At 45.9% G+C, this 23,023-nt stretch overlaps 1 protein-coding gene across 3 annotated transcripts in view; it reads left to right on the top strand.

Annotated features, from left to right (window-relative positions):
• RIMS3 (regulating synaptic membrane exocytosis 3) overlaps positions 1 to 23,023 on the top strand; it is a 63,242-nt gene that overhangs the window by 20,100 nt on the left and 20,119 nt on the right. For all 3 annotated transcript variants that reach the window (XM_079988025.1, XM_079988026.1, XM_079988027.1), the window contains exon 2: positions 15,472 to 15,736. In XM_079988025.1, coding sequence (XP_079844151.1) covers positions 15,472 to 15,736 — 265 coding nt within the window. The remainder of the gene's footprint in view (positions 1 to 15,471; positions 15,737 to 23,023) is intronic.

Genomic DNA, 23,023 nt, shown 5'->3' with positions numbered 1-23,023 from the left:
TGCCACCTCTTTGCTTCCTAAGGGTCCTGGCAGGGATGACAGGTCATCAGGAATGTGAAATGGATGCATGATTTAAAAGAAATCTCAGAACAGTGTCTGGAGGCACAAATCTCACACACTGAGTTCAGTGGCCCTTACTCCCAGGTAAGTGGATGTATAATTACAACCTGCTCAAGCATCTGTAATCCTGTTAGCTGGTGATTGCCTCACTTCAAACTCCCCCCTCCCCGTTCTCTTGAAATAAGTTTTTCATGATTTTAGGAACCTGGTATCTTTGAGAATGTTTGAATTTGTTAAAAAGTCAGAAGATGAGGGACAGAATGCTTCTGCAAGAGAAAGACAGCAAGAGTTGGGAACTGATTGAGCTTCTCTTGCAAACCTTCCCCTCTTCTTGCTGTTTATTTGGAGAGAAATGATGAGGAAACAAACAGTGGTTTGGTTTTGGGATGCTGAAGTGAATGATGGTATTAGCTGTTGTGGGTCTTACAGCAGCCACCCTGTAGCTAAATTAGCAGTGCAACTCTCAGGGTTTCTTTTTTGGAACTATCTTAAAGGCATAAACAGCCTGGGAGAGCTGAGGAAAAGCTAAACCAAAAAGACAGGCTAAGAAAAATAGATGCCTCCTCTTGTGTTCCAAAATGAGCAAAGAAGCACCCACCGTTTCAGTTTTTTGCCTCACCTTCTCTTTCACATGTTGCATTGTCAGCGATCTTACTGGCATCGCTGTGGCATAATGATCTAATTTCTGCACCCACCCTAGTCTGGTCAATCTCAGCAGCAGCAAATAAAGAGCAGGGCGGAAGAGGCAACTGACATGGTCCTTTCTACCTGCTTTTAGAGAAGGCTGCTTTGATTTATGTTTCATTTATGATTAACAACAACAATAATTTGCTTCATTTATGAATCACTCCCAATGAAGCATATCAAATCAATTTCACAATACAATAAAAACATACAAGACAATTTCAAATCCAATGCAGATATCGATTGGGATAAAAATCTCCATTTGCAAGTCTTATTGAAAGAGGAAAGCAAGCCCTTTCACCAACACAAATGTTCCCTCATTTAGCTATCTATGGATACAAGAGGTTTGAAGGATTATTGCACCCCACATCTTTCTGCCAGTCGTGCCTTGCCCTGTCCTGAAGCACAATTTCACTTAACATTGTGGAGTGTTGTCATTATGATAGCAAAAAGAACTGTGGTAATTAGTTGTTCCAACATGTGCTTGGTGTGGGAGAGTGGGAATTAAGCAGACCAACAGTGCAATTTATTGGATGCCTATCTGGAAGCAAGCCCCATTGAGTTTCATGGCTCTTACCCCCAGCTAAGTGAATATAGGGTTGCAGTCTAGTGGCCAAACTATAAAAAGGTAAAGGGACCTGTCAGGGACTCAGCGGGAGCGCAGGGAGGAGAGGAGATGGAAAGCGAGGGGGAGCAATCCGAGGGCAGCGTAGGAGAATATGACAGCAGGCCGATAGATTCCATGAGCCTCTCCAGCGAATCGGAAGATTCACAGAAGGGGGCGCCGATGGGCAGGGCAAGGGGCGACCCAAGGGGGACACCCCAGAAGCAAGGGGCCAGCGGGGACTCCCAGAGCACCAGTTGCAAATCAGGACCAGCTTCCCCACCAGAGCGTAGTGGGGGGGAGGAGTCCCAGGTGTCAGAGCCCACATATGCACCACCAGCGAGAGAAGATGAGTCAGGGTGGACCACGCCTCCATCGGAGAGCGAGTTAACGGTTAAGAGGAAAGTTGCAGGCTGGGCGCGCGCGCCAAGTTCAAAGGTACAGGCGAGCGGCACAGAAGGTAGCCCGGATAGGGAACCAGGTCCTAAAGCCCGCCGGAAGGAGGGGCAAGAATCGTCAGGGTCAGCGTCAGAGGAGTCGAGGAAGGATGAGAGCCTAGCGGGCAGGAGGGCCCAGAGGAGAAAGGAATTTAGGAAGAGGTGGAGCAAAGCGAGAGTCTTAAACTGGTGTGGAGGGGGAGGAGACTCAGACAGGACTTCGCCGGTCTAAGCTCGGGACGTAGAGCTGCACGCTGCGGCTTTGAAATGGAGACTGAATCTCAATAAAGACTTTTGTACATAACTACAGCCTAGCGTTGGTCCTCTGTGAGCTGGGACCTGGAGGCAGCTCTGACAGGACCCCTGACCATTAGGTCCAGTCGTGACCGACTCTGGGGTTGTGGTGCTCATTAAGCAGACCAACAGTGCAATTTATTGGATGCCTATCTGGAAGCAAGCCCCGTTGAGTTTCATGGCTCTTACCCCCAGCTAAGTGAATATAGGGTTGCAGTCTAGTGGCCAAACTATAAAAAGGTAAAGGGACCCCTGACCATTAGGCCCAGTCGTGACCGACTCTGGGGTTGTGGCGCTCATCTCGCTTTATTGGCCGAGGGAGCCGGCGTACAGCTTCCGGGTCATGTGGCCAGCATGACTAAGCCACTTCTGGCGAACCAGAGCAGCGCACGGAAACGCCGTTTACCTTCCCGCTGGAGTGGTACCTATTTATCTACTTGCACTTTGACGTGCTTTCGAACTGGTGGCAGGAACTGGGACCCAGCAACGGGAGCTCACCCCATCGCAAGGATTCGAACCGCTGACCTTCTGATTGGCAAGTCCTAGGCTCTGTGGTTTAACCCACAGCGCCACCCGTGTCCCCTAAACCAGGAGTGGCATTCCAGATGTTGTTGGCCATTAACCAAACTGTATGGGGCTTGTGGGTTTTCTATTTCTATTCAACATCTGGAGAGTCACAGGTTACCCACCTAGACACATCATTTGCAGTTGGTGCCTATCATGTCGCTGCATCCATGTCCCCACTGTTGCCCTGAGTGGGGCTTGGAGATGACTCGCCAGCAGCCCCCCTTCAATACCACCCAAACCTGTGGGCATTGCTCTCCAATCGTCCTCAGACTCATCAGATAAGCCTTCTGTAATTTCTCCTGCTCCATCGCCCTGCAGGAGCATGCGACTGCAGAAACAGCTGTGGGCTTCACTTGCCAACTTTAAGACTTCAGATGACTTTGGTCCTTTGCTGAGACAACATTTTCATTAGCTCAGCCATCAGGGCTTAGCACTCCTTAAACAGAGGTTTGATGGCTATCTGCCATGCATGCTTTAGCTGGGATTCCTGCATTGCAGGGGGTTGGGCTAGATGGCTGGTTGGAAAGAGTTGTGCATCACTAGTAGGTTGCTTAAGAGAAAGTTGAAAAGGATTTCACTTGTTAAGAACTGAGGTTGCAACCTTCAACCAGTCATTTGTTAGATTAGTCAACTAAAAAGCTGACCCCAATGAACAAAGCAGCAGGTTTTTTTAAAAAAGCGGTTAACTGTCTTAACACCAGAATGGGCAAAACCTGTAGGTGGCAGACAACTTTTTAAAGTGGATGTTTCCCCTTCTCTTTCACACATGACTGTAAGTTGGGTGCTGCTGTGACATGTAGAGACAACACTTAAACACAAATAAAAATGTCTTATTTACTCATAGAGGTATTGCTTTATTCATTTGCTAATAGAATAGAAATAGAAAACCCTTATCAGGTAAGAGTTCTTTTAATTGGCTGATGGACCTATTAAAAACTTGAATAAGGAGTGTTAGGATAGCTTCAGTGCTGGTGTTGTATGGCATCATAATGAATTTTCAAAGGATCTACCTCAGAAACCTCAGCAGCCTCCTTTGTAAATCTAAGGAGAGTTAAGTGTCTTTCACTCTATATCTGGGTCTCAGTGTTGCTATAGGTGCATTCAGATGAATCACTAGTGATCCCATTTGGATCAAATTGGGCTCTTAGCACCTCCTTATGCCCTCTTCTGGCTGGGGATATGGCTCTCCCATCTTATTCATACTCTGGCTCTGACTCCCCTGTAGCTTCTTTAGCTCCACAGTCATGTAGGAACACACAAGTTTGGAATCCACTATGGGCCCTTTAAGGGTTGTAGGCAGCTTTCCTGTGAGAGGTGGGCAGAGTCACTGGAAAAAGAGATCCGGCAGCTTTTTAAAGCCTTCACATAATTCTGGTCCTTTGCTGATAAAACATCTTTCTATGGCCCAGCTAGCAGAGGGTACATAGAACTATCCATGGTCCTGATTGTTGCTCCCTAGAACCTGCCATGACAAAGGCAGCAGTCAACTGACCAGCCTTGACCTTGCTTTTTATACCTAGACTTCTCTCCATGTAACTGTGATCTTAAGGAGCTGGTGTTGTCCCATGGCAGTGGCCTTAGATGGAGGAACTCTAAAATATCATTTATTCAACCCGGTTTGTATCAGCATGTATTCTTTGTCAGGGGTGCTAGCCAAACAGAACAGTATACTGCATTTCCATGGAGCAGAACAAAGTGGTAGGATTGGTCTGTACCACTTCAGGCAGCAGATGAAGGAATTCACAGGGCATTCAAAACTCTCCCTGTTTTGAATAGCAAATACTGTAGGCACTGTTTTTAGGGAGAGAGCAAAACTAGAGCTTTTCTTCCCAGTGTGCTACTTTGCTGATCACAGAGATTCCTGCTATCAGAAGAGTGGGGACCATCTTCTTTTGATGTTTTTGTTGACAAGGCCCAAGCAAAGTGGTAAGAGACAATCTTTTCAGGGCCACCAGTATAGGAACATGAGATCTTTGCAGTGCAAGTAGGAAAGGTTTTGCACCAACTCACGAAGTTAGGAGGGAGATGAAAACTCACAAAATGGATTTGCTGCCAATGTGATAAAGTGAAGGCAAAGTTTTTCAAATTGAGCTGTTCTTAACTGGGGGCAGGGGACAGGCAAATTTGAGGTGCTCTTCAGGAGGCTGCAGTAGAAAGCACTTGCTAGCAGCTGAAAAGCCACTTGTGAATATGAGTACCAATGCTTAAAATGTGCTGGGATTATTATTCTTTCTCTGCAGGGAATTCTGGGCACAGTAGTTCTGTGTGTAGGGCCAAGGAATCTGTGGTAGAGAATTATCAGCACCCTCATCAAATTCCAGTTCCCAAGATTCTTTGGGAGAAGCCACTGAAGTAGCATGAAACCAACTTTTTCCTCATTGTATGGCTGAATACCTAGGTTTGCTAACATTTTACAGGTAATAGCAGCCAATCACTACAGGAGAAGAGCTTTAGCTCAGTGCTAAAGCAACTGCTTTGCACTGGAGTGATTTCTGACATGGGACAGATAGGACAAATAAGCAAACACTGGCAATTTCTGCTCCTGTTTCAGTTTTAGTCAGAATTCTCTGACGACCCTAGTGAAGTGCACCTAAAATGTAATATGTGAAGTGACCCTGAGAACTTCAATTATATACCATTGAAAGCAGGACGTTACAAAAAGTGTGTGCGTACAGTTAAGGATCTCATTATTTTGACTATTACATTACTCTTTAATTTTCACCACTGTGCTAAGTATTGCTTTGCCATTTATGGCTGGCTTGAAGGAAAGGTCTCCTGCCTCGTTCATTTTCAGAGAATAGAAAAGCGACCCGCTAACCCATTTTGTTACTAGGAGCTGGTTAACGCTCTTGAGCAACAGCCAAATCTTTTATTGAAAGGCTGGCAAGAGAAGTCTATTTATCTAATTTTCCTGGGGAACTGCTGATTTGCAGGACTAATTGAGGGCTGGGGTGGCATTGGCAATGATTTAAACTTGCCGCACAATGCCTGTCTAAAACAGAGTCCTGCTCCTTGACAATAGAGATCATTGGCCAACAGCCTATAGCCAGCACTGTCTTTGTTCTGGGCCACAAAGAAAATCTCAATTTCACATCCAAATTCTGAACTGAGAAAAGCCTGATTCTGCAACCTGAATAGATTCTGCAAATCAAATGAAGGGAGTCCCCTGGAGATTGAATACCCTGCCCTTTTAATATTCTGTGCATTCCACCTCGGGGCTTCTTAGATATTGTGGCTGCTCAAGGTTAACTTGCATTGCCAGGGGCTTAAAATATGCAGAATGGAGAGAGAATTCAGTTTCCTATCCAATATCATTGTCCTTCCCTTTGACTCCCCATCCTGCCCCCACTATATGATTGGAACAAAGTCAAGGGGAACCATCCACAAGGGAGTTCTCTTGCAGAAACTTCATTGAACTGGATGGGGAAAGCACATGGACACCATGTTCTTGAACTTCTGCCATTCATGTGCAGGAGCTTTTCCCAGTGAATGGTGCTTTTATTCAGCACCTCTGTTTCTAGATGCGTGAGTATCCTGGTGTCTCCTGCACACACTGGGAAAACCAAAAACCAAACGTTCAAAGAGCAGTGCAGGGCTGTTTGCAAAAAGGACTTCAAACAGCTCTGGACTGTGCTTTGAAGTCATGAGAGTTAGGGCTTCAAAGCACAGCATCATCTGATGCAAGATGATTGGCAGGTGGGTGGCTCTGCCTGACAAATTTGACCAGGGGTGGGGAGATAATGATCTGTTCTTGCCAGAAAAGCCTCCCAACCCCTGTGGTATAGAGTAAGCTGATAAGTCATGGCTGGGCCTCCAAATTTGACCCAAAAGGCCATTTTGCCCACCCAATCTTCACCTGACCTCAGGTGCAGGACAGGTAAAGCTGTGACTGCAAAGGAACAATGGGAGTCTTAAAGTGAGCTCTCCCAGTTGTTCTTTTGCAAGCACAGTTTGGTTCAGAATGTTTAAAATTGGCACAAAATGCAAGCTGTGCTGCTTACAGCAGAGGTTAGATCCACCCAACATCATATGATGCCAGATGATTGACAGGGGATCTGGCCCTCTGGCCAAAAGTGCTTCCCCACTATGATAAGTAATCTGTAATTCTTTCAGGCAAACAGCAATGTTGGCAAGCACTCTTTCTGGAATCAGATCAGATGAAGGGACAGGGCTCCTATGCAGATAGAAGCAGGCTTAAGGTTCAGTCACTCTAATTCACTTCTGTGATTGGTAGACTGTCAGGGAAAGGGGGGCAGCTACCCCCCTCCACTCCACAAACCTGAGTTGCAAGGGGCATATTCCTCCCAACATTTTCTCTATGCTTTTCAGCAAATGGCTGCCATTCACTTTTATAGACGAGCCTTAGCTCAGTGGTAGAGATCTGTTTTACATGAAGGTCCCAGGTTTAATCCCTGGCATCTCCAGATAGGACAGGGGAAAACATTTCCCTTAAATTCTGGAGACCCGCTGACAGTTAGTGTGGGCAGTACTGAGCTTGTTAGATCAATGGCCTGACTCAATATATAAGGCAGTTTCCAGTGTTCCAGTGGCAGAGCAAACCCATTGCATGCAGAAAGTCTCAGGTTTAATCCCTGGCATCTCCAGGTAGGTCTGGCAGAGACTCCCTGTCTGAAACCCTGGAGAGATGTTGCCATTCAACGTAGCTAATTCTGAACAAGATAGACCAATGATCGGATTCAGAGTAAGGTTTCCTGTGTCACCACTAGATTTCTCCTTTAGGTTGATGAGAAACAGTCTATTCTCTATAACCTCAAGGTGCTCTGTACTCAGGTCTAGGTTAGTAATCCCTTTGCCCAGTATTGCCACCTGGAGAGGAGACCTGGGACAGAAGCCTCCCTTCTCCAGCCATCCATAATCAGGGCCAGCCCTACCATTCGGTAAAGTGAGGTGGCTACCTCAGGCGGCTGATTTTGAGTATCATGAAAGAGCAGCAGATTGTTAGTTCTATCATGGTCCACTTTTTGCTGCTTGTGGTATTTTGTGCCCCAGGTGCCCAAATAATTTGGCAGGCTTTGGGTACAATGCACCTTTACTGGAGGGGGGGCACCATTTGCAGCTCCACCTCAGGCAGCAAAATGTCTTGGGCCAGCCCTGTAAATAACAGGGATGCTTACCCGGCTTCTTGCCAGTGACTGTCTCAGCACTCTGGTCCTTTCCTTCTTACTGTCTCCGAGGCTGAGGTGAGACTCGTGTGTTGCTGTATCATGCCTATTCTGGGTAAAGGGCCATGGCTCAGTGGCAGAGCATCTGCCTTGCCAGGAAATGACCCTAGGTTCAATCCCCTGTTGTGATAGACCACTATCTGAAAGAGAGAGAGCTCCTGCCAGTCAGTGTAGAAAATATTGGCCTAGAGCAGGGGTCTGCAACCTTTAAGACAAAAAGAGTCCTAAGAAAAAAAAACTGGGAGCCGCAAAACAAGCCAAATGTAAATAACCACACATTCTTCCCCTTCCCCCATTCTCTCTCTTTTCCCTGAGTCTATTTCAGATAGCAAAGAGGGGTATGGTACCTCTCATATCCATTTTTTGCAAAGCACCATGTGCATAGAGGGCATTATACAAATTAATACATAGAAAAGTGTCTGTCCCTCCCTGCAGTTCAACTCCCTCTCTCTCTTTTTACTAACAGCACATATCCATTCCTTCTGCTGGTGCAACTTTCTCATCATTTCTACATAGCAGCATTTATAGACCAGTGCCAGAGAAACTGGGTGAAAGGAAGGTGAGAGGGAAGAGATATGAATATTTATGTGTGTATATGTATACATACATACACCTACACAATTACAGGTTTGAAGCCAACTTAAAATAAAAAGAGCTGGTAAGCAAAGGAATCTGTGGTGCTTTCCATGGGATCCGGGGACATGTCAGCTAATACTCTTTCCTTTCTTCTTCATTTGCTTGTCTCTGCAGCAAATCTCGAGGGGGAAGGGAGACGGGCAGCAATTTCATAGGCACGAGAGAACGGGGGAAATCCCACATGCAGGATTTTGGTGCCTAACAGCCCCCCCTCCCTCTGCAATTGCTCTCGTGCTCCCCCGCCTCTCTCTGAGGCCGAGATGCTGCATCACGGCACCTGCTGGCTACCTCTGGACCCCCTCCTTGTCACTGACATAATTCACCCCTTCCTCCCTGACAGGTTCACCTCAGGTGCTCTCCCTCAACTTGGTGGCCACTCAGAAGCAAGGCACGGAAAAGGATCCCAAAGCACCACCGCCACCACACCCACACACCCACACCCTGCCCCGCCATTTCCCTCGAGCGCGCGCGCTCTCTCTCCCTCGCCTCAGGTGAGGCAGAACTTCCCTCCGCCGGCGGCGGCAGCAGCAGCAGCAGCCCTTCTCTGGCCACCGCCACCTCCTCCTCCATCCCAGCAGCCGCCGCCTCTCGAGCTCCGCTGCCGCCACCGCCTTGCTTTGCCCGGCTCGGCTGCCCAGCTCCATCCCCCTCCTCTTTCTGGCGCTTCTGCTTTTCTGCTCAGGGTCCCCGAGGATCTGCGGAGCCGCGGCAAAGGTGTAAAAGAGCCGCATGCGGCTCCGGAGCCGCGGGTTGCCGATCCCTGGCCTAGAGGAACCAGTGGGCTAGACAGAATTCAATTCATCTGGGATATTTTCCCACACAAATTCCACTGAAACAAATGGAGGATGCAGAAGGCCACAGTAATGTTATTGTACGACACCCAACTATTTCAGTGAGGTTTGTGCTGTGGAACTTCTTCGTGGATTGCGCCTCACATTCATCAGGGTCTACAAGTAGGTGGCCTGTGAACTTTCTGACTCCAAGCATCAAAGTATTTCACGTTGGACCAGCAGTAACAAGCTATTTACCCTCTTCCTTGCCCCTTAGTGCTGTTTAGCGTCCAAAATTACGTTTGCCACCAGAAAGGAGGAGAAATGTATGTATTTAAACCTGCCCTTCCTCAGAAAGAGCCTTGGGCAGCTAACAACCTTTATCAATACATCTGGGGTTTCCAAAATGGTGCCTTCACCATCTGCCAAGACTGCATTTCTCTTTAAAAAAGAAAGAAAAAGCTTTCATTGGTAGGGGTTGTTTGGTTGGGTGCCTGTTGTTGTTTTTTGTCTGTGCATTATTTGTTCAGGGATTCACGTTTTGTCTCTTCTTTGGGGTGAGTGTCTGAACATCACTGTTTATTCTTCTTTTGTGGAATGAGTATATTGATGTGCCCATGACAGAGCCTTAGCTTTCCAAATGTGCCCTCAGGACCCAGAAAGATTGAGGACCCCTCCAATAAATCAACATCACCAAAATCATCACGCCAAAATCACAAGGATGCCACACAAGTTGCTACAATGTTGAATAAAATGCCAGGAATTTGTTGTTTCCCAGTTAGCTCCAACCAGCTAAAAGTGCAGCACAAAACCTTTCCCACACAAAAGCAGTCCAATTCCACCCAGGCACAGCTGGTAACTTGGCAGGCCAGTGAGAAATGTCATCTCTAAAGATCTAGAGAGTTTGCTCATATTTAATCTTTATTTTATTTTTTCCTCCCCACTTTTTTCTTTCTTACCGCTTTCCTGGAAGTGTTTTCCAAGGCGCAGCCGCCTTCCCCTCTTATTACAAAGTGGCAGGGAATGAATAATTTAGCTTCCTCTAGATGATGGATGCATCCCATCACATGGGAAGGCTAAATTATTCATGGCAGGGAAAAGCAAGAGTGAGCAAGTTAGGCATTTGGGCATTTTAGAGGAGCGTTGGAAGCTGCCTTATAGCGAATCAGGCTGTCTTGTCTGTTCATCTAGCTCAGTGCTGACTGCACTGACTGGCAGGGGCTCTCCAGGATTCCAGGCAGGGAATTTTTTCCCATTCCCTACTTTGAGATTCTGCTGGGGATTGAACCAAAGACTATCTGTGCACAAAGTGGATGCTCCGCCATCGGGTTGCAGCCTGTCCCACTACGGTCCCTATGGCAAGGCTGAGCCACTTTGGCACAGAATGGGCAAAAGGAGACATTTACTGGCAATGTGACTAAAACCTAGGCTACCCCAATGGCAGAAGCTGCCAAAGAACTTAAGTGGGGCTGCAGGTGGGGAACCTTTTCTCTGGGAGCTGAGAGTGGTGGCCATACCTGTTGCTGGCCTTGCCGCACACCCTCCTTGAAGCGTGATAATGCTTTTTTACTTGCCTGGAAAGAGTGTGTGTTTGTGTGTGTAGACCTCTGCCTTGTGACATCAGCAAGCTCTAGTTTCTGAGTCCCAAAGGACACTGTAATGGTTCTAGGGGTTGCTCGTGCGTAAACCGGTGCTACACCTGGCTGGGTTGCCTGAGTGAACCTTTTCTGTCCGGACAGCCACGGGTCTGTCTCAATCGCTGGCAGAATCCGTCAGTGGGCGTTTCTTGAACTTCTTCCAGCAAAGAAGCTCTTTGACGCCTAGTCTCCTCCTACACTCCCTGCGCGGAAGCCTTCTGCGCAAGGAGGGTGTAGGCAGCGGAGGACCCTTACTCTCCCCCTGGTCCCTGGCAATGAGTCATGGGACCGCCTCGCTGATTCCCCCATCTGCCCCCCTTCTCCACTGGTGCTACGCTGATTCTCTTCCCCAGAAGATGGGCTGCCTCTCCCCATCCCGGGACGCTCTCTGGGACCCCTCCGGAGCCCGCTCTCTCCCTCCGGCCCTGATGGCAGTTCCCTGACAGACACATATCAGAAAATGTCTGGGAAATAACTGGAATGGAGTGTTTTGACCATATTATGCCTGTGAAATGTCAGTTCATTTCTGGGCACAGTTTAAAGTGTTGGTTTTGGCTTTTAAAGCTGTTAATGACTTGGGAACAGATTAACTGAAAGAGCCTCCTTTTCTTGTAAGTACTTAGCCAGCTCTTAAGATCTTCAGAAACCCTAGTCTGAGTGCCCTCACCAAACAAAATGAGGAAAGGGACTTTTCATTTAGTAGAGGCACCCCAGTTCTAGAATCGCCTTCCCATAGATGTTTGCCTTTATGATCAGAAGAGAACCTTCCTATTTTCTCAGTTCTTTAACTTCTGTATCACTGTCTGGGCCTTTCAGTTTTAAACTGTTTTAATTTTTCAGATTGAGCCATTCTAGTTTGTATTGTTTTGTGCTGCGTGCTAATACTGTATTATTTAAAAATGTGTTATTACAACATTATTAATATAGTATTAAAAACCATAGTTCAGTGACAGGGCATTTAGTTGGCATGCAGAAGGTCCTAGCTGCCATCTCTGGCCTCTCCAGATATGGTTGGGAGAGACTCCTTTCTGAAATCCTGATTTGCTGCCAGTCAATGTAGATAATACTGAACTAGATGGACGCAATGGTCTGGCTTGGTATAAGGCAGCTTATGTTCCTATTTTAAGGGTGCAATCCTATAGCTTGTGAAAGAGGAGAGGGATACAACAGCACTTTAACCACTCATTTGACACCCTCTTAGACAGGCACCCCCAAACTCAGCCTTCCAGATGTTTTGGGACTACAATTCCCATTATCCCTGTCCACTGGTCCTGTTAGCTAGGGATTATGGGAGTTGTAGTCCTAAAACATCTGGAGGGCCGAGTTTGGGGATGCTTGCTCTTAGAGATGCAGAAGGGGTGGATAGAGTAGCGTTCTGTGTTCTTCCAGATATTTCTAGGCTTAGATTTAAAACAACAATAACATTGAAAACATTTTCCCTCCTGAAAGGGAAGCAATAAGTTTAGACACACTCAGAAGTGTGACCAAATTTCTCTTTGTTTGGGGACCTAACAGGGAACTGGAAGAGCTTAGGATATTAAATTACATTTTATTCTTTTTTCTATTTTTCTGTTTATTTTAATCTGTATTGCATATTAAAGAGGGGAACTTGTGGAAGGGAACAGGTCGATTTTAGGGGATGGGAAAATATTTTTTAAATTGGGTCAATGATAAATAATTTTAAAATTTGGGGTAAGAATTTGTTGAATCTATTTGAAAGAATTGGAATACAAGAGGGGGAGGGGAGGGGAAGTCCTGGAAGGATGCCAATGAAAATTAGGTTTTAAATTTGGATGTTTTTCTTTTTCTGTTATATTTGAAAATCTTTAATAAATATTATTAAAAAAAAATGGAAGAGCTTAGGATAGTTCAGATCTCATCTGCTTTCCCATAAACTCCACTGTCAGTTTCGCCACAGCAGCAGAGGAGCCTGTGTCATTGGAGAAGGCAGCCAGGGACAGGAAGGCAGATCATGGGCCTACTGTATTCTATCAGTTTGGCACTCATACCCCTAATGGATCAAATATTTAATTCACTGATGGTGATTCCCACAGAGACAACCTAAGGAAGAGATCCTGTATAATCTGTGCATATAGGGAGGAAACTGTATCTCAGTGGCTGGAGAACTCACTTTGCATGCAAAATGTTGAGGGTTCAATTTTTCAGCTAAACTTACATGGGTGATAGTCAAAGAAAGGTCTTTCCCAGCTCTAAGTCTTGGAAGCAACCTCCCCCAACCTAGACAGTTTGGACTATAACTCCTATCAGCCCCAGCCCATCATGGCCATTGATATCCTTCTAGCTGGCTGTGCCAGCCCACTTGCAGGCTCTGCCATTAGCTAACAATAAAGAAAAGAAATACGGTGATAACCATAATAACATTTTATATCCTTAGCTGTCAGTCTTTGTTTAATTATGGTGGTAAATGAAAGAACATATCAGAAGACAATGCCAAAGGACCTGCTTACGTTATATGAAAATCACAGTTGAGGTCTGGTAAATAGATCTCCTTGCCAACAAAGGTCTGTATAGTAAAAGCTATGGTTTTCCCAGTAGTGATGTATGGAAGCGAGAGCTGGACCATAAAGAAGGCAGATCGCCGAAGAATTGATTCCTTTGAATTATGGTGCTGGAGGAGACTCTTGAGAGTCCCATGGACTGCAAGAAGAACAAACTGATCCATTCTTAAGGAAATCAGCCCTGAGTGCTCACTGGAAGGACAGATCGTGAAGCTGAGGCTCCAATACTTTGGCCACCTCATGAGAAGAGAAGACTCCCTGGAAAAGACCCTGATGTTGGGAAAGATTGAGGGCACAAGAAGAAGGGGACGACAGAGGACGAGATGGTTGGATAGTGTCTTCGAAGCTACAAACATGAGTCTGACCAAACTGCGGGAGGCAGTGGAAGACAGGAGGGCCTGGCGTGCTCTGGTCCATGGGGTCACGAAGAGTTGGACACGACTAAACGACTAAACAACAACAACAACAAATAGATCTCCTGGGCATCAAGGACAACAAAAATGATTCAAGAGCTTCCCAGAAACTTGTTTTCTGGGTGTTACAATGTTGGCTTCTAAAATAAGACTGAGAGTTACACCATCTAATAGGACTTTTCAAATGTAGATATAGCCATTGGGTATTCATTGAACAGGTAAAAATATGGCTATAGGAAATGTTTGGAGGATTTGACTAGATTTTCAGTAAGGAAATGATACATATTTTATTAAGAGCACTGTTTCTATGTACTCAAAAGTGTCCCATGGAGTCCAGTGGGTCTTTCTCCTAATTACGCTGTGGCTGAGGCTCCAAAAAGCACATTTTGTTATCCTCCTCTTCAGTGTGAGAAATAAGAATATCCTGCATGATTTATGTTGCTGCATTTTTTAATTTTTTTTTTTTTTTGTTAAAGACAATTATGGTCTGAGATGCAAAACATCTCTGTTTTCTAAAGACCCCATCTGTGTGTACTGCTTGGTACTGTCATAATTCAGGGACAAATGCCATTGACTAGGCACAGCTAAATCTAATCCATGCCACGCGAGAGAGCTAAAACAGCTCTAATGTTCAAGCTGGCGGTCAGCTCTGGTGGGGTGGGGCAGACAGCAACACTCAGCAAAGCTTTAGAGCCGTGGTAGCTGGTGTCCTTTGAGACTGGCAGGGTGGAAAGCACGGAGGCAAATAGTAGATGGAGACAGGACCTATGAGAGGCAGAGCCAATTAATGCTGGTTTTGTTTCCCCCTCTTCTTGGTGGAACGCTCTGTCACAAGAGACTAGGGCCCTTCGGGACTTGACATCTTTCCGCAGGGCCTGCAAGACAGAGCTGTTCCGCCTGACCCTTATGTTTTTCCTCCCCTTACTGTTTTGATCTATGGGCTACTTTTAAAATGAGGCTGCATTTTAAATAGCATTTTAACATGTATTTTAAATTGGTTCCCCCACCCCCCTTTTATGTTTTCATTGTAATTTTACTGGTGTTAGCCGCCCTGAGCCCGGCTCTGGCTGGGTAGGGTGGGGTATAAATAAATTGTTGTTGTTGTTGTTGTTGTTGTTGTTGTTGTTGTTGTTATTCCCTGCTGAGTTCTGTCAGAGAAAACCTGAGATTAAGGACTTATCCACACTTCCTCTCATCCCTCTGCCCCCCCCGGGGGGGACCACTCTTTTGTGCTCAATTGGAGCAAACAGAAAATTGAGTTTTCTCTGGATTGATGTTTGCTGTTAGTGCTAAGGAGTGGGTTTTCCCTGGGAAAGGAGCGGGGCAAGGAGGAAACTGCTTGGACCCATGCCTAGAAAGTGTGGGTTAAGTGGGAAATGGTTTGGATCCATGCTTTCTGGACACAGAGAAAATGTGGACGAGCTCTAAGGAGGAGGAAGCTGAAGCCGGGATTGCCATCACTTGGTCCTTTTTAGTTTTTTAAGAAACAGGTGAGTAAGGGGATGAGGACATGTTTTTCCCCCTCTCTCATAATTCTAGAACCTGGGACTTTTGGTCTTATCCCAGCCTTTAAAATAGGTAATTATAATGTTCAAAGTGAAAAAACAATTGAGACAATGACAGTCTCTTTCCTTGGACACTCATGTCTCCTTTGTCTTCTGTTGCAGCTTCACCCTGCTAGCAAGGAGCCACTGAGATCGCCTCAGGTGACCATGCTTAACGGGGAGACAAGTTCTTCCTCAGCCAGGAATGTGGTCCGGAGCTCCAGCATCAGTGGAGAGATGTACAACATTGAGAAGAGTAATGCAGGCAACCCGGATTCAGCTAGCCTCTCATCCAATAAGAAGCGGCGATCCAGCCTGGGGGCCAAGATGGTGGCTATCGTGGGGCTGTCCCAATGGAGTAAGAGTACGGTGCAGCTCAACCATCCTGGTAGGGAGGCTGTCAGGGATTTTTGTGTGCTGCGAGATACCAGGGGAGGGAGACTGGAATCAGCCTTCATAGACCTGAGAGTTAAGCAGTCTCTATGTATGGAGGGCTGAGTAGGGAAGCCTCGGAGGACTCCCCTTAAGTGAAAACACTGCTTTTGATCATGCTCAGGGGCATCATTTCCTGCCAGAAAGCAGAAATTTTATTCATTTCAGGAAGCAGAAGGAACTCCAAGTCCCATGCTACGCGATAATAAATGACACTTGTAGATATGCTCAAGGACAGCCTTCCCCTTACCTGATATCCTCAGGTACTAGCCAAGGCTGATAGTAATTGTAGTCCAAAACATCTGGAAGGCACCAAGTTGAGGAAGGCTGCTCAGCCAAGCCACTGAGTGACTATAGTTACCATTTGTTAAACAGGCCGATATGCATGTCAAATTGACAAGCATCTCTGCCTAGAGAAGGAGTTACTCTTTCCTGATTTAAAAAAGTAACCACAACAAATGTTCTCGAGATACAGTTAGGTGCTTGGCAATTCCCTGAGTGGTGAGAAATGCCAAGAGATTTGGAGGCTTATGTTGTTGCTGTTGCAGTATCTAATTTATTTACATATATACCACCAGCAGGGAGGCAAACCTGCCCCCTCCAAGCTTGCAAGTTCCATCTAACTTCCTCCCCCACCAGTGGTAGAGCATCTGCTTTGCATGCAAAAGGACTCGAGTTCAATCCCTATCACCCCACAGGTAGAGCTAGTAAATAGTCCTGTCAGTATAAATAATACAGAGCTAGATAGACCAATGGCCTGACTTGGTATAAGGCCTCTTCCTACATTCATATGATGCTCCTTGCTGCTGCTTCTTCTGCAGAGTCAATTAACTCCCCTCTCTCTCTTACATGCACATTTTGCCCTTTCTTTTGCCTGTGAAATAGTTTCTCCTTGCAGAATTTCATGCCACTGCTCTCCCCAGCAGATAGCTTATGCTTTTTTTTTGCTTTGGCTCGGCTGCGGGCATCAGGGTCAGCTGCTGCTATCTGGCACCATGCTTGCTAAGCTGCTGCCTTGTCCTCAGGAGTTAGGAAGGGTTAGCACATAATGGACAGCTCACGCTGGCTCAGCCACCTGCCCCTTTTCGTCCCATCTCTCGCCAGAACAGTGATCAAATTATAATCATTTAATAAGAGGAAATCCCATTCCCGTCTGTCCTCTTTCTCTTCTGCCCTCTCTCTTTTTCTTGTAACCTCTAACATCGGATGGAAGAAATCCCCTCCAGTCATTGTATATAAATCACACAAAAGGGTTCACAGTAGGATACTGAACAAGCCAAGTGGCTGAGCTACATCCCTAAGGTTTCACAGCATGCCTCCCCAAAGGACTTTGGAGAAAGGCCCTGCCACACTCTCAAAGCCAAAGAAAGTTTCACTCTGTTTTGCATGCAATCAGTGTGTTTATTCCTCTGTTTGAGGGACAGGGAGTCTCTTTCATTGTAAGGGCCACACTTGCTTCTGGCATAAAGGAGAATAGCAATTACAGTGGTACCTCGGGTTACATATGCTTCAGCTTACATACGCTTCAGGTTACAGACTCCACTAACCCAGAAATAGGCACCTATTTACCTCGGGTTAAGAACTTTGCTTCAGGATGAGAATAGAAATCGTGCACCAGTGGCGCAGCGGCAGCAGGAGGCCCCATTAGCTAAAGTGGTGCTTCAGGTTAAGAACAGTTTCAGGTTAAGAACGGAGCTCTGGAACAAATTAAGTACTTAATCCGAGGTATCACTGTAATGTAAACTAGCAAGAGGCTAACTTCTACACACACACACCCGCACTCATCTCTGTCTTCCATCCTAGGACTGGATATTTGCGTGGAGGGACTGTGGGTTCCATTCAGCTCTAGCTAAAACAAATTACTGGGCTCAGAATTCATTATTTCTGATGTCTGTCTGTCTTCTGCACCAGGCTCTGGTCTTTGGATCTCAGGGTTCTAGTGAAAAACAAGCCTGAAATCTTTCCTCTCATTTCATATAACAGTATCTATCAGCAGTTAAACACTTTAGAGCAGCCTTCCTCTACCTGGTGCTCTCTGGATGTTTTGTACAACAGCTCCCATCAGCTCCAGCTGCTATGGCCTTTTTCACTCTGGCAAGAATCCTGGAAGTTGGGAGCTGCTCCTCTTCTTACCATTTGAGTTGAGGACCACCTCAATGGCTTAATTAAAATGGGGAAGGCGTGCCTCCTCCATCATCTGTACAGAGGAATAAAGGAGAAGGGGCTAGGAGTCTGGTGCCCTTGTCAGTTAATCAAAATCATGTGGTGGAGAGGGGCCTGCTTTCCTTGTCAAAGGTTGTCAGTTCAGTCCCAGGAAACCCGAAGAGCCATTGCTAATCAGTGTAATGCTAGCCTGGAAGGACCAATGATCTGAGTTGGTATATGGCAGCTTCCTATGTTCCCATGAGTGGCAAAGGTAACAAGTGATATACCTGTGCAAATTGAAACAGATACTAGAACTTGTTTTGGTTGGACCAAAGACTGAGTAGATATAACAAAGGCATCACAGAATGGGTGGGTTTTGAGGGGGATTTGAAGGAAGAGCCTGTGTGGTATTGTGCGTAAACTTGGATTGAAAAGCCTTGTGTTCAAATTCCTGCTCTTCAAATTGAAGCTCACTGAATGATCTTGGATCATTCAAGATCTTGGACTCTGTTTCTCAGCCTATTCTACCTTAAAGAGTTGTTGCTGCAAGAATAAAAAGGGGCACTGAACACCTCAGAGAAGGGGTGTTGTAAAAACACATGCAACATAACTGAGCCGGAGATCAAAGCAGAAGGGAATATGTCTCAGTAGAGATGCATATTTTGCAAATAAACAAAAAGGTTTTCATGCATTCAGCAATTGCATGCAAGTCATTTTTGTTATGCTATTGGATTTTGAAACTTTAGGCTTTGAATACCTACAAGGCATGGGACAATGGGCAGTATCTTCTATGACCTGCCCTTCTGCATTTGGCATCATGAATTTTCAAAAGAGACCACCAAGTGGAACTGCTGAAGGGGTGTGGAAAATGCTCTTTCAGAAGAAAAGGGGCTTGTCAACTATTACAGCTTCAGGAAATTTTTATTTGCCTAAAATAGATATTTGGGGGAAAGCCTGAAAAATAATAATATGAAGAGCCCATTATAATCTTGGCAGTTTTTCAAAGTCATCCCTTTGCATTATTATAGTTCTGGTATTTGCTGGCATTTCATGGTTCAGCTGTGATTTGAAAAGAAGGAGTTTATTTGGAGCTTTTTAAGACTTGCACATCTGAGATGTATCCAAAGGGTTGTAATTATCCACAGAAAGGCTAAGAAAAGAAAGAGCAAAAATAAATAAGTTAAAATGGTAAAGAACATAGCTCAGTAATGTGGAACCCCAAAGCAACATTCTCAAATTCTACTGAACATGAAGAAATACTGCCAGTTTAGCTGGAGAAAAGGTGATGCATAGGAATTTTAGATATGAACAAAAAATTCCAGTGCTCATTGCACACATGGAACAAGGAGCAGAGACACCAACCCAGGTTCACCTTTGGTGGAGTGAATCAAACTTTCCCAAACTGGTGCCATCCAGTTGTTTTAGCCTCTAGCCATGCTGGCTAAGGCTGATGGGAGATGGGGTCCAGGACAGCTGGAGGGGACCGAGCTGGGAAAAGGCCTCTTTTCCACAAATGATTATTGTGCAGCAGGGGAAATTATTTATCAAACCATTTATATCAGGCATGGGGCACCTATGGCCCTCCAGATGATTTTTGCCTACAACTTCCATCATTCCTGACCATTGGTTATGGTGGTTGGGACTGATGGGAGTTAGAGTCCACATGTTGCCCATGTCTGGTTTATATATTGTCTTTTAGCCTCAAAATAACCTCCCAGACCAGTTTATAGCTTTAAAATCACAGTGAAATTAAACCAGAGCACATTAAACATGCCAATAAAAAGCAAATTTTTTAAAAAACCAACAAGTATGTGTTAAAATAAGTGAGAAGCTTGGTGGAAAAAAGCTCATCTTTCCACCTAAAAATAATTTTTTAAAGTGCCATTCTAATGTCCCTTGCATGTGTGTGTGGAAGGGGTTGCAGTTCTACAGAGAATGTGGAACCACTAAAACTTGCTTCATGAACAACCAAATATCTCTTGGTAGTAAAACACAGAACACAGCCTCCAAAGGTTTATGCAGAATGAGGTGGTCCTTCAAATACCTGGTCCCTAGGTAAAGGTAAAGGTAAAGGTAAAGGTAAAGGGACCCCTGACCATTAAGTCCAGTCGTGACTGACTCTGGGGTTGCAGCACTCATCTCGCCTTATTGGCCGAGGGAGCCGGCGTACAGCTTCCAGGTCATGTGGCTAGTATGACTAAGCCACTTCTGGCAAACCAGAGCAGCACACGGAAATGCCGTTTACCTTCCTGCTGGAGCGGTACCTATTTATCTACTTGCACTTTGATGTGGTTTCAAACTGCTAGGTTGGCAGAAGCAGGGACCAAGCAACGGGAGCTCACCCCGTTGCAGGGATTCGAACCGCTGACCTTCTGATCGGCACGTCCTAGGCTCTGTGGTTTAACCCACAGCACCACCCATGTCCCTAGACAGTCCGTTTTTCAAAGGAAAAAAATACCTGCCTACTTTGGTTTTTGAGAAGCATGATCTCACAATAGGTGGGGATCTCTTTCCAGATTTTAGAATGCAATACTCATCAAGGGTTGAGCACTAACACCTTCTAGCTCTTGGAAGCGGGGACAGAGAAACAATTTGAATGTGGGTGGCAGAGATTATCACAGTGATAGAGAGATTGGGGGAGATGGGAGATGAGAGAGAGAGAGAGAGATAGCACTGAGAGTTTTTTTCTAGAGTTGGCTGATGATGAAGCAGCTGTGGGTGTTGTGGCCTTCCCTGGGAATCTGGCAGATTTTCTGCCTTCTGGAGAGTATCTGTTTCCAATAAGCTCAGCTTGAATATTTGTAATTAAAACATATGTTATAAAAATGTCAATAGATCACTCTCCTAATCCATAGGCAAGTGAACTCTGCAGTGATGCCCCTGAACTTCTTGCTGTTCAGGGAAATAAGGAACCAAGTGGCAATATATAAAGATGCCCAAACATCTCTTCTTACAGAATGAGTACAGAATTCTGGCCCATTAGGCGTTCTCCTGAATCCAATGGCTTTGCCAATATCCTAGCAGCCACCTAGAAAAGGTCAGAAGCTTAGAACTGAGCTGATGTCCCTTGGTGCTCAGTATTGTATTATTACATGTTATGTCCCCTGCTCTAGATGAGCTGCACAGCCTCTGGGGCAAAGAAGTGAGACATAATTCAGTTTCTATTGTGCTTGCAACCCTCCCATACTCTGAAGCTGCTGAATTAGCATGGGCCGAGGGTGCTGGCTGTTTGTATGGCATAGGTGCCCACCTACAGGGAACTGGACCAGACAGGAAAGCAGCAGTTTTGAGTTTCTACCCTCTTGAGTGTTGAGCAGAAAACTAGAAGCATCTGTGCCTTCCTTTCCCCCTCCCCTGTCAATCTCATCCAATGGGGAGAGGGGTTACAAATCAGTAACACTTTGCCTTGCTGTCCATGGTGCTGAACTTTTATAAGTAGGGAATGCATGTCTTCTGAGATATAGAGTTGTAATCAACTAAGTTCTATTCTGAGTAGACCCGCTGAAATTAATGGGTCTAAGTTAGACATCTTCAGTTCAATGAGTCTACTCTGAGTAAGCCTAGCAACAAATACAAACTATTGTGCAAGTGTGGGGAACCTTTGACTCTCCAGATGTTACTGAACTACAGCTCCCATTAGCCCCAGAAAGCATGGTCAATGGTCAGGGATGTTGGGACTTGTCATTCAGGAGCATCCAGAGGGCCAAAAGTTCCCCACACTTGCTGCAATGTCCTGGATTTAGCCCAGAAACTCGAACTGCTCCTGCTTTGTTCGCATACAAGTCATTTTCAGGAAAGTTCATTTCTGACTCTATTTATTCTCCCACCCTGCAAATCTTGAATCCAGGCAAACCGCGGCATGAAGGAAGGGGAAAAAAGAAGCACAGAGGTTCAGCTGTAAATTAGTGTCAATGCAAATGGGGTTAATTAATCCTTGCCATGGATTTGCCCACACTGTGTTCTGATCATGAAGCAAAATAGAATGGGGGGTGGCAGGACTTTTATCCTCCATGACTCATTAGGAAATAGCTCTCTTATGCCAAGTCAGACCATTGATCCACCTAGCCTGGTACGGTCTACCCTCTGGACTTTGGGCTATAACTCCTATCATCCCTAGCCATTGTCCATGCTAGTTGGGACTGATGAGAGCTGTGGTCCAAGACACCTAGAGGGCACCAGATTTGGGCAGGTTGCTTCATTCTAACTGGCAACTCAATCTAGCTGCAGTTCCCTCTCAGGACCAGCAGCACTGGTGGACCAGGTGCTCCTAGTTTGAGCCTTACAGTGTTTGCCCCCTCCCCCGTGGCTTAATCACTGGCTTGAGCAGGATCCTAACTTAGGTTTGAGGGAGCCTGAGAGCATCATACTAGGAAGGGAATCCTGTCCAGGCACTGATTGTGTCATTTGGTTTCCTCAGAACACTCACTGGAGATTTCTTGGCATTTGGGGTGTTTAAGCCTCCCTCCTGCATGTCATGGTCTGGATTTTGTGGGTGTATCTGTGGGGTTGATTTCTCAATTGACAGTAGGAATGGGATACCTGTATACTCTTGGGCTCCAACTCCTACCATCCCCATGGCCAATAGTTGGGAATGATGGGAGTTGTAGTTCAGCAACATTTGCAGGTTTGCAGATATCCCATCCCTGATCTAGGGAGACTTGGCATGCCAACATTCCTGGGGATGGTTCGGCTCCCCACTGCTGGCATTCCTTCCGCTGGTGAGCAACTCCAGGAGGGAGGGAGGTGCAGTCATGAGCAGCTGGTAGTCAGGCCATGCTCTGTGGGGATGAATCACAGTCAACAGGACCAGAGGAACTGCCATGTCAGATCAGGCCACTGGCCCGTCTCATTTCCCTTCCCATGACAGGCTTACGCTTCAGAAGAAACAAAGCAGCCAGCCTCCACGTTCTGCTCCTTCCTCCCACAATGCTGTTTGCCATGGTACTGGATGTGTGTGGGTGGTGGACTCCAGCAGATTCTCTCCTGACCTTTAAATCAGTTGACTTATGTCCTGCAATGGTCTAGTTTAAATTCTCCCAGAAATGCCTCCTGAGTGACTGTAAACCAAATTGTCTGGTAACCGTGAATGAAGATGGGA

The sequence above is a fragment of the Podarcis cretensis genome (genome assembly GCF_951804945.1).
Source record: "Podarcis cretensis genome assembly, chromosome: 8".
Lineage (NCBI taxonomy): Eukaryota > Metazoa > Chordata > Lepidosauria > Squamata > Lacertidae > Podarcis > Podarcis cretensis.
The sequence above is the reverse complement of the archived record's forward strand: the minus strand, read 5'-3'. Positions and strand labels throughout refer to the sequence as shown.